Source organism: Bombus pascuorum, chromosome 7 (genome assembly GCF_905332965.1).
Source record: "Bombus pascuorum chromosome 7, iyBomPasc1.1, whole genome shotgun sequence".
Classification (NCBI taxonomy): Eukaryota; Metazoa; Arthropoda; class Insecta; order Hymenoptera; family Apidae; genus Bombus; species Bombus pascuorum.
In genome coordinates this window covers 10,802,909-10,815,671 of record NC_083494.1, presented here as the reverse complement: position 1 = coordinate 10,815,671, position 12,763 = coordinate 10,802,909, and the positions used below count along the sequence as shown (strand labels likewise).

General features: G+C 27.6%; 3 protein-coding genes across 8 annotated transcripts in view; 1 reads left to right on the top strand and 2 right to left on the bottom strand.

Moving 5' to 3' along the window:
- Positions 1-12,763, bottom strand: part of LOC132909360 (endoribonuclease CG2145-like) — a 290,224-nt gene that overhangs the window by 11,963 nt on the left and 265,498 nt on the right. The window lies entirely within an intron of this gene.
- The window catches only part of LOC132909380 (glyoxalase domain-containing protein 4), a 73,247-nt gene that overhangs the window by 8,613 nt on the left and 51,871 nt on the right, over positions 1-12,763 (bottom strand). The gene's annotated exons all lie outside the window — the stretch shown is intronic.
- Positions 457-12,703, top strand: LOC132909364 (heat shock factor protein-like). 6 transcript variants are annotated; one of them, XM_060964159.1, is made up of 12 exons: positions 460-685; positions 1,813-1,921; positions 1,994-2,118; positions 2,200-2,535; positions 2,605-2,687; positions 2,753-2,941; positions 3,513-3,575; positions 4,810-5,349; positions 6,467-6,572; positions 6,632-6,725; positions 6,818-7,065; positions 7,376-8,733. In XM_060964159.1, exons 1-11 carry the CDS (start codon positions 581-583, stop codon positions 7,048-7,050), a joined length of 1,983 nt encoding a protein of 660 aa, XP_060820142.1. In that variant the 5' UTR covers positions 460-580; the 3' UTR covers positions 7,051-7,065; positions 7,376-8,733. The 6 variants fall into 6 exon arrangements, with proteins under 6 accessions (XP_060820145.1, XP_060820142.1, XP_060820143.1 ...); XM_060964160.1 differs by lacking the exon at positions 7,376-8,733 and adding an exon at positions 9,648-12,703 and having other exon boundaries at positions 461-685; positions 4,810-5,337; XM_060964158.1 differs by lacking the exon at positions 7,376-8,733 and adding an exon at positions 9,648-12,703 and having other exon boundaries at positions 461-685.

Here is a 12,763-nt window from a genome sequence, read left to right as displayed (position 1 = left end):
TAGTACGGTGCAGCAATTTTATCATTTGTTTTTGAATCGCCTACTTTCGGCCAACTCGGGTATGGCCAGATACAAATCCACATATTCCTTCTTGTCGTGCATACAAACGTTTAGAAGAGATATGCGTATAGTTCATGTTCAGTCGCTGGATGCGATAATTCATTGAGCAAACTTTTAGGTGAATTTCTTTAGTAAGCCATCGGCCTACTTATTTCTGCTTGCATTAAAAAATTATCTTTTATTTTTATCTCTCACGCTTTTACGAATGGTATTTAGCAGTGTTTACAAATTATCTTAAAAATATGTTTTTAATAAAAACCAGCTTATCATATTTTAAGCTTATTCAATAGCTAAATCTAGGCTCCAACAGAAACGGCCAATAGTATTTAACGAACATTACCAATATGTGGTTTATATGAAAAGCGGATATGTCCCCTTAAATATTTTCCCCTTTCTCCCCACCTGTAACTGCTACTACTAGAATAACATCGTCAGCGGTCAGCCATTGTCGTGAAATGTGAAGATTTTTTTCGTAAAAGATCAAGATCAAAAACTGGGGAAATTGTTAAAGATTTTAGAAATGCATACTATCCCAGAATTGGGTACAAGTGTACCAGCGTTCCTTGCCAAACTTTGGAAGTTGGTCGAAGATGCTAATACTGACGACCTTATTTGTTGGTCACCTGTAAGTACTTTTATTTTGTTATTCGTTTATAATCCTTTAATTTTTATGTGCAGCAGATGTATGAAATTCTAACGCATCGGTCGATACGTTTTTTCACGGCGACTATTATTTATTCGTAATGGTAACGTCATGCGACCGAGCAAATTAAACGTAAGCTAAACGTTGACCTCCGCGGTGTACATTTTTACGTACACAACCTATATTTCGCATGCACCCAACATCGCTGTAATTTATTCGGTGCTTATTCGGTCGATTATGTATATTACATGATTTCAATAAACATACGCTTTTTTTTTATCGAATGTCGAGGGCTCTCTTTCACGAACGATTCGTATAAATTTTGAATATCAGCGCATTCCTTGATTAACAAAATATATTAACCGCAAAGTAATATTTAAACAAACGTTAACTAAACGATATTTGTAATTGTTTTTTTTAACATTGACACATGTGCGTAAATTCATTAACAGGAATGATTTTTGTTAACGAAACGTGTAGTTAATGTTAATTTTGTACATATTTTGAATATTTTATTTATATATTGTTATTACAATAAAAATACATTATTTTCGTGAAAATTGTACCAGATACCAAAAACATACTTTAAGTTTTCTTTGTTTAGAGATTAAATAAGATATCCTATACAAATATCAATAAATAGCCTTTTAAGAAATTAACACAGCGACGATATTAACATTTAGCATTTATAAAATTTAATTAAATATTTGTTAAATGTACTGCATCTTGTATAGTCCAATTCCAATATGTTTCTTGTAAAAAAGTATAAAAAGTATAGGAGTATATGTATTATATATATTGATGACAAGTTCCATTAAAGAAAGGAAAAGATTTCATTTAATTTTGTTCAAATGTTTGTTTTTCATTACATAATTTTATCTGTTAGATCATTTATTTTCTGCCATTTACATAATCTTTATAAAAATATTACTTTACTTTAATATCTATGCATTGATATATATGCAGAATAGTATATGTATTATATAATTATCTTAATATTTATATTCATAGAACTTGTTATCTAACACAATATGCTTTTACCATAGAGAAAATTATATTAGAAGTTACTTAGGAGAAAAGAGACTATTGTATAAACTTATTTATTTTAGAGTGGAAGGAGTTTTTTCATTAGAAATCAGGCACAATTTGCCAGAGAATTATTGCCACATTATTACAAACACAATAACATGGCCAGTTTTATCAGGCAGTTGAATATGTGTAAGTGATAACATATAGAACTATAACATTTAAATATATATATAGATATATTCATATTTAATGTGTACACAGATGGTTTTCACAAGAAAGTTTCTGTAGAATTTGGTGGCTTAAAATGTGATAAGGATGAAATGGAATTCGCACATCAATTCTTCTGTAAAGGTCATCCATATCTTGTAGAACATATTAAAAGAAAAGTAAATGCTTTCATATTTTATATAAACTTTCCATAAATTGTACTTGTATATTTGTACAAGCATTTAGTGATAATTTTCTAGATTGCCTCTAACAAAGGACAAGATCCAGCACTTACTCCTATTAAACCAGAACTAATGAACAAAATGCTTACTGAAGTAAGAAGTATGAGAGGTCGTCAAGAACATTTAGATTCAAGAATTGGAGCCATGAAAAGAGAAAATGAAGCACTGTGGCGAGAACTAGCAATGCTTAGACAGAAGCACCTTAAACAACAGCAAATTGTTAATAAACTTATACACTTTTTAGTTACATTGGTACAGCCTTCCAGAAGTGGTGGTCTCTCGGTTAAAAGAAGATACCCACTAATGATCGACGATTCTAACCGCCAACGTAACAAACAGCCGAAATTATCAAAGGTAACTCTATAGAATTCATAGGATTTTTGTAGTTTATTTTTTTAATATAATATATATCTTTATTTTCAGTCACAAACATCACCGGCAGGTCCTGTAATTCACGAACTCGATTCATCAGAACCGGATTTAGATTCGGAATATATTGTTGCAGAGTATGTGACTTGTTATATCATAAATGTTTTTATTATGTGAAATAATCATTGTCTGTTTCATTCAGAATGTTGGAAGGACATCCAAACCCAGCTGTTGAAAGTCCTGAGCATAATAACTCATCAATAATGGAAGACAATAATATGGAAACAATTGATTTAGTTGATGATCCTGTTAACTTATCAGATGATATACAACTTATTAATTCTCAAGAAGCTGAAGCAAAGAAAAAACGTGGATGTAAGGGTAAAAAGAAGTAAGTTAAATAAAATTTTTACTATAGTATTCTAATTATAGATCTGATCACCAATATAAATGACATATACACAATCTTTCACATCATGTACAATCTTTCAATTTTGGAATTATAAGATGGAGTTTTGCATAATAAACACAAAGAAATGTTAATGTTTGTAACTCTGTGAAAAAATATTTTTATATTTTCATTTTGCTCGTCTTTTTACTGAGATTAGGAAAGTGATAAGAAAAATAAGTTATAAGATACTCCTTTAAAACACATTCCAATTATTTCCCATGCATGGAATGTATGAAATGATTAACTTAATGAATTAAAATTTATACTCTACTTCAATGAAACACACAGGGGCATAAATTTTGATCTTTTAAATTGTATCATACTATAATAGCTTTATTCATTATATATTTTGCACTAAAATTGATAAATTGCACGTGGTATATCGCAACCTGATTATGCCTACTTAGGACACGATCAACGAAGTTTATGTGTAAACGACTTTTTTGTCATACTTCATAAGATAATTCATTTTCAATTATTACTCATATCATTGCAATTTAAATATTGCCAGGAGGAAAAACAAGGTGCCGGTCAAAATTTTGATCCCATCGACGGAGGATGGAGAGGAACCAAGGTTAACACTTTTCTCTTGTCGTCATTTGGTGCTGGTGTTTGTACTTCTAGAACTTATTTTTGTATAATATCGCAATTTTGCTTAGTTTCATTTTTCTGCATGAACGTTCAGCAAAATTGCGATAACATTGTTCTTTGAAAGCATTTCTCATTTGAACAGTTGATTTTAAGATGATCTCTTAGTCTGCAAGTCTTTCAACTATCAGTAGTTGCTTTTTTTTTCTAAATTTTACATTAATTGTAATCTCAACATATTAAAGCATTCAAAGAAAGTTAAAGTCTCGAAAATATTGTTTCAGTAGTTAGTTACTTTTATGGGAGAAGTCTTGTTAATCCTTGGTTGAATTGCTTCTATTTAATTTCATTGTTTATTATACAATTCTTCATTAGCCACTTCATTTCATATTAATGTAATTATTTATTTATCTATATTTTAGTTATGCCTCTGAGTACAATTATTGATATATTAATTCTCATTATAATTTATTTCATAATAAATCTTAGTCTATGTTGTGGTATTAAATATGTCATGACGTTCTTCTATTTTTGTCATTAATTTAGATAGTGTGTGTGTGCATGAAAGATTACTTCTTATTAATATTTCTTAATATTAAAATTTATTCCATGCATGAATATGTTCCTTTAAAATTTATTTATATATGTAATTATTTATTTATACTTCTATTATGTATAATAAATACAGTTCTATATGATATTCAAATCATAAAATTTTTCAATATAATAAACATTTATATATCGAAAGAATCAAGCTGAATTGACCATTAAATGTTTACCTTTAAATAATAAAAATAGTTTATATACACAGTGAAATATAGAAGAATGAGTATGTCCGTAGTATTTTTCCAAGTTTGTTATACCATAAAAGTTAAGTAATATTCGCTTTTCTTAAAAGATGATAATTGTTCTTTAACTTTCTTGTTCATATATATTTCACATATACGCACTATAATACTGTAATACTATGTTTTCCTCTTCATTATGTAGTTTTCTTTTATAAAAATCTATATTATTATGTACTACAACCTGACTAATTCATTGTATATTTAGAAGCATGTTCTTATATAATGCTTTAAATTCATCTGTATATGCTCTTGTAATACTTCCATCAATCTGAATTGTAGTCAAGAATGTGTTTAAAAGCAGATTATGGCACAGCAACAATTTTAAAAAGTCAAGAAAACGAAGATTGGCAACTGCTTTTCTCACTTTTTTAGGGAAGAAACACATTTGCTTGAAATACCATTAGATGATACGCCGGTGATTGCTTTACTGAAAGATAAATCAGTCTCAAAGGCAGTACCTCTGTCAACTATGCGTAGTCCGAAGCTCGCAGCAATGGCAGCTAATATGAACAAAGTCACTAATGTAAATTGTGAGCTCGATTTGGTAACTTCAACAGATATGGAGGAAGATGTTCAAGAGAATAATCCAACCCTGGTAAAACTCGAAGATATTTTAATAGTACCAGAAATCATCAATGAGGATGTTGAAGGCACCGAGAACGTCGAGTTTAATGAAAACAATAGCAATTCTGAAACCAATGAAACTGATGCCACTTTAAATCAACTTAAAAAAGTAAATTATAATGCTGAACAGAATAACAAAAAGAATTCTTATACAAATGGTGGTGAAAAATATTTGGAGCGGGTCAAAGACAACTGCAATGGAGCAGGAACAAGCAATTCAAAAGATTTGTCATTGAGTTGCATCATTCCCTCGGGCATGTCTGATGCTGCTTACAGGTTAGGATCAATGTAAGTTTAACACAGACCATAGATAAAAAATGCTAAATGCAGCACTTTCCACTTACCTATAGTGGAAATTTTTAGTCAGAAGACAGAGGTGGGAGACAACCAATTTATTTCTATTTCTATTACAATTTGAAAGTTTTGGAGTAATAACACTTCACTAATAATAATGTGTAATTTTTTACTAAATTTCTAAATGGTTGCCTTTGATCTAGATTTCACATTCCATAGAACCTGAAGAATAAAGGACTACTTAGTATAATTTTTTAAATATTTTCCAAATTATTGAAAATTTCCTTTGTTATAAATTCTAGTCAGAAGTATTCAGCTTCTCTTGATTTTAATATAGAATTTTATTTTAAATAAAAGAAATTTTATCAATATGGATTTAGGTGTAAAACAAAATTTCCATTGATTGAATCTATGCTCGTATGATTTATTTTGTTCAAAATAATTTTCTTTTTTACTCAGTAAAGTTGTAAGATAAATTTTTTAAATGTGCTACATAAGAAACTATACTTACCTCATATATATTTATAATATATATTTATATTCATATATATTTGGTAATTGTGGTGTTGCGATTATTAGATATCTCTGCTTAAGTAGTTTATCATGTAATTTAATTGTTGTTCTATTAGTGCTGCATTTCATTTCCTGGTTTTCAAAGGTCAATTTAGTTTGAATATATCTTGATATAGAATAATGCATCGTCTCAAACTTCTATGCAAAATATTTTAAAGACTATGCACTACAACATTATCAATGTTTTACAGAATACTAAAACACTAACCAATTTCTGTTTTTGTGAATTTCTTAATTACTTGATTGCACAAGCAATAATTGTAAAACAATGACTATTTTATTTGGAACAATTATTATTCTATTCTATTGCTGCATTCATAATTTAAAGAAATGAAACAAAAATTTGGCTAAACAAAGAAAAAAAATATTGATTTGCTTGTGAAGTCATTGAAACAAATAGAAAGATTGTACGTTTCAGGATGAATATTGAAAGGATTTACACCGTTTTCCTTTTTGATCCATCAAATGTGGCTAAGTTTGTGTGGATAAGTTTCGGTACTTTTATACATTTTCATCTACTTTGAATAATTCTCTATAGGGAGGAAATGGATAATCATCTCGAAACAATGCAAACAGAATTGGACAATCTCCGCGATATTCTAAGATGCGAGGGTTATAGTATCGATGCAAATACGCTTCTTGGTGTAAGTATTCAAATAATATCTGAAAAGTTTAACTTTTATTAATTAATGTACATTTGCAGTTATTTGGAGCAGATGATCCAATGTCATTTGGTATGCCAGTTAATCCAGAATTGAACCCACAATCTGAGAAAGAAGAGGAAAATCATGCTAATGGTAAAATTTCCAGTTGCACAATTACTAATATATAATTTGGATGTTGTTGAATACATAACTAAACTAACTTGTACCTTTTAATTTGCTTACAGTTACAGAAAATAATAATGGAACTGGTGGTGGTGAACTTATGGCATATAATCCTGTTCAAAACTTCTTAGATTTCGACGATGACATTTTCTTGGAGGCCACATCTCCTCCAACTAACACAGCAGGTGGTGATACAGCTATAGTCAATCTTTATAGCTCGGATCCTCTCGATTTGGAGGATAGCAAATTTTCATTTCTGAATTCCTTAACAAATGATGTGAACACTTCATCATAATGTCTCATTCCCATGGTAAGTTCCATAATTTCTCATTACTTTTAATAAGCGATCATTTCATTCAAAAAAAAAAAAAAAAAGAAACATTTTTACTGCTGTGTAATAGAAAATAATTGTTCATAAATTAATAATACACAAAATTTTGTTGTATATTGAATCTAAATTATATTAAAAGAAAAATTTATGTATATATGTTTATTGAGTAGTTGGTCACTTAACGCATCTTCGTTGAAACAAATTGCGAATTTCCCCGTCGAGATTGTCCTTCTCCGAGGTTCAACCTCTTTTTCAAAAAGAAATTGTCTTAGGATAGATTTTTTTGCAGGTTCAGATCTGTTGCGTCCAATGCTTTGGTTTCAGTATGTTTTATTCTCGATGGATCATCACGAGCATGCTCTCTCTCTCTCTCTCTCTCTATCGCTCTCGATGTATTTTGATGACCAAATAAGCAACGAGCTTGTAATGTATTGACAATAGTACCTGAGGAAAATGCGGTCAATCAAATGATACCATCGGTTTATGGAGGACAATAAATAAGTGAAAACAGCAGGAGCGCATAAAATCCTCTGGATTTGCTGCTATATATGCATACAAAGCAATTATAAAATTTGATTTTCATTAATTTTTTTTATGAGTTAACGTTAATGTTGTGCCGTATTTTATTTGTAGCATATATTGTTACAATATGAAACAAAAATCAAACAAGGAAATTGTTCATTTGCCGATATATTTTATATCTGTGTAAATACTTTTCCTTTTTTTCATGTATATAATTCGATCAAAAATAATTTGTTTATTTTAAAGATACGGAAGCACGTTATAGTGACTAACGTTTCTTATCGATCGTACAATGCAAACTTGAAGTTCCTGCATATCTTATATTAAAGAATTATCGTAATACCATATATTTATTGCGTAATATTTTTTAAATAATTCGAACAGAAATTGCAGAAATATAATAAGACAAACAAATGTTGTTAAATGCATCACTTAGGTCTCTGTGTACTTTTGTCATCTGTAATTTCTAATGATCATATTATTTATGAGGATTTGAATTGTCTTGCTTGAATTCTGTCCACGTAAATAATAAAAGAAAAAAGTATATACGAAATTCGTATTTTTTGTACTAAGTTCTTCATAAAAAGAAGAATAATCGTATATAATACACATTGAATCTAAAAAATAATTACATTGAAATGTTTAATTTTCTTGTAGATCAAGGTGTACTGTACAGAAAGAAAAAGAAAACGCTAGAAGCAAAAAAATTTTATATTTTTATAATACAAAGAATCTGTGCGTTTAACGTTTTTTCGGAGATAATAATTAGTATTTATTTATAAACGTCGGTTCTTGTACACAAAACAATTCTTTTTTCTACGTTTGTGTAAATATACGCTTAGATTTTGACAACCTTGTAACTCATAAAATAACTTATAAAAGAATTCGTTACGTAAAAGTACAAACATTTTATTGTTACAATATTCTATAGAAAAAACTAATAAAGAATATCTTGCAATTAGATATTTGAAATGAAATGGTCAGCGAATGTGTACTTACTACAATATACAATACAGTATAGCACACTTTATTTTCTATATTAGAAAATACATACTTGAAGCAATTTGTTTTTTGTACAGACTCGTTAATATTGAATATGATTATAATACATTTCTTTGTTTTAACAAATACATGGATGAAATTGATTATAATTGACTTGTTTATACAAATATATAAAAGAAATACTTCTAAAATAAATATGCGAATGTCTTTTAATTCACTTTTGCATCTCTATTAACCCGAATTCTATAGTGATTGTATATATGCTGATAAATATAAGTTTCTTACTTCCTAAACATCTGTTTGATCTACAAGTTATTAGAAAAAAATTACTACTGGTTGTCAAAAAGTACGAATATATATATATTTTTTTTAAAGAGGAATAAAATATTTATATTAAATGCGTCATAGAAACCACATCAATATTTTAGTTTAGTATTCAGTAAATTTGGTGAAAAATTTGTTTGTACTCCAAAATGAAAACATGTATTAATTATATGCAATTCCTTTCTTTTTTTTTTTTTTTTTTTTTTTTTTTTTTTTTTTTTTTAATACTAACAAAATTAGTTCCACGTGTTTGCAGCTAATTATTCTACAGCAATCGGACACTTCATTATTTTATTTATTTAGCTTAGCAAACAAAAATATTCTTTATCAGGCTAAAATTAACTGAAAGCAAAGTACAAATTATCTATACCTCTTAAAAAACGAACATAGGAATAATCTATGGATGGATCGTTGATATTTCAGTTACACTTAAATAAAGGTATTGCCTGATATTGTTCAGTTCATCAATATTTCAATAACTTATTTTTATATATACATAAAGAAATTGTATATTAGCAGTATTTAATTTTGAGACCTTTGTCCTTCCAAGCATGCTGAAGAATATTTTTAATTAAGAGAATGAAAAAAAATTCAGATATGAAAACAAAACTGAAGAACATTTAACCATAATGCGCGAATTAAGACTGCTACTAGCATCTATAGACTTCCGTTTTCCTTATTCATAAATATATATAATTGTTTTCTTATTTTAGCTTTGGAAGAAAGACTGCTGGATTTTTAATCACCTTATTGGTAATGTCTTCGTTTTAATTAGTGAATATGATGCTATGGTAAAACCTGTAACAAGTTTAGTATGAAGGGGATGATGTAAAGAATTGAAAAGGTACACACAGTGGTGCATGCTTAAAATTCCTTGAAGAAGGAAATAAACGAGATAAAGAACCAAACGATATAAATCTAGAAATCGGAAGGAAGAATTTATCTTCGTGTTGATGAAGATAGATACTAAACAAATAGAAACATATTCTACGAACATATTCTATTGAAAGAATATATAGCGTAAAAAAACAAATATGCGCGTATCGTGTATGTATCAACAAAGGGCTGTAATTTCCAGTTTCACCGACTTGTACATAATTACGCAGGATTCTGCATTGATAAAAAATATAGGGTGTTTCCTAAAAATGTCCATTACCTGAAGAGTAACAATTTTTTTACATGTGTATGTAAATGCACAGTATTAGATTATAAATGAATTAATTCTATATTGAGCGGCATATATGCTAAAAGGTACACAGATGTATGTATATATAAATCTATACATATATATATGCAAAAAGTGAGCATGTTAAAGGTATAAAATTTGTTTAACAATGTCAGTCTATTTTTCCGTAAATGTCTTTTTATTGTGGTATAAGGTTTAAACAAACCTACAAAGTTGAAACAAAGTTTAAACAAAGTTAAAGGTGATAGTACAACCTAAGATTTCAGTGTCTAGTTCCACTATCACTCCCTTTGTTGTGTAAAAGATTTTTCTTTACTTTTAATCAACACTTTTTCGTATATTTAATCTTCTAGATTTCGCTTTTTCAATGCTGCCTTTTAATATTATTTTTCTAATTTTTGTTTTGAGTGTGTTAAAGGTTATGTGAAAGTAATACCATTGATAAGAATATTTAATTAATTTTGTAAATGAATTTGATCATAGAGGGTGAATAAATAAGTAGGGTGTTAAGTAATTATTTAGGATATTTATGGAATCAAGATACTTAACTAAATAATTAATCCATATTCTTGTTTTATAAATCAAAAACATTTTTTTTATTTTCATTTTGAAATAAAAATTATGTTCATTCATACGTACAATTACATGTATGCAGTAGATAGTTCAAACCAATAAATGTCTTTCACCAAACACTGAAATCTTAATGTTGAATCTTTACAAAATAGATTGAGTTTGTGTATATCAGAAAATAATATAAACAGAATAGTACACTGTAATCTTTGTTAGATTAACATGTTATTTTAATTTAGTAATAAGTAGGTTTTTTTATATTCATTTGTGAAGAAAAACACCATATTATATTACAAATTCATAAAAAACTTAGCATATATTATATAATTCCATATACAGTGAAGTGTCAACCATACATTTATATAGTTTACTTTTCTTTACATATCTTACAAATATTTTAACACACTTCATAATTTCTTAGATTTAACTCATTTAAATTACTTATCTATGTGTTAACATTACTTTTATTATGTAATTATTAAGCGTTTGTTAATTAATTTACAATACAATACGTGAACAATTTAAAAAACCTTTTTGTTCAAAATATTTATCAAAGAAAATTGTTATTGATCTTCTATGGGCTAACTTTTAATTTTTTTCTATTAATCTAATAGAAAGTCATTAGTTCCAAACAATTAAATCAAATTATATCAATTTGTTTTATGATTTGATTATTAAGTGTATGTACACCCTGAAGAATATTTATACCAAACGATTATTCACTTACTCATGGAAGATCAAACTACAAGAGTGTAACAAAATCAAAATAATATATCCTGTACAAAAGTATAGTTGATACTACATTACTTGTAGATATCCAATTTTGTGATACATTAAAATTTTGTACAAAAAGGTAGGGTTGATTAAAAACGGGTGACGATTCCTCCTTTCTTGGTTATAAATTGCATGTTTTGCAGTTAATTATAAAAATATCAGTTACAATAGAATTAAAGGATAAATTAAAATGTATCTAAACATCTGGAGGAAATCATTAAGAAACAAACTTGCAATTTTTATTTACCGACATCTATCTTCTAAATTCAATATCTATACTCTTATTTTTACTATATCACAAAAGGAAATTGACTTTATTCTGATATCTATAACTAACGTTATCACATGATAAATATATATATTTAAAAAAGCGGCGATCGATTAAAAACATTATAATATCTTTGAAAACCATAATTTTAATCGAAATTACTTTATTCGACACAAACAAGCTTTTAACTATCATTAAAAATAATGTTAAATTTGTTTGTTTCTAAATAAAATCTAGGTCATTGTTTACATAATCTTATTATATATCCTAACTCGAACGATCTATCCTTATATAAATATCATACATGAATTGTGTACAATAGTGTATCATTCATAAAACTTTGAAACAATTTTATACCATTTAAAAGTACTCGAAAATCTCCGGTGCGTTAACGAAATATATGTTGCAATATGTTCAAATAATAATATGCTGAGCAATTTGCTGGGAGGAATAACTTGAATAATATTATTTTTTATATAACGATAACGATATAATCTAGACTGTAAGTTTTTGAGGAGCAAATCTTACATTATGTGCGAAGAAACCAATTGTATTTATATTTTATAGATTTTTTTTAATGGCAGCACTTTCACAAAAATATATCAATTTAAATCTCAGTACAGAAATTATTAACATTGTTTTTGTACTATATGTATGAAGTTATTTTATGTACAAAGATTTGTTTAAAAATACTTTCGCCATTTCAATTGCAGCTATTATCTACTTATTAGTTATTGTCTAAAAAAAGAATCTTTATTAAATTTCTCGATTCAATATATAAAAATTCCTAAATTTTCAAGTTATTTTAATTTCGGATAGCTAAGCTATGAATATCGGAAAAAGTGATGAATCCTTAAAACGCGTATAAAATGTTGTACATAATTATTATTTTTATCATTTCTATAATATTTACTGTAATACCAATTAAATTGTACCATAAAGCAGAATAAAATTCGTTATAAAATCGTAAATTAACCTGTGATACTTTAAATAATAACATTATTTATTTAAGAATTAATGAAAAATTATGT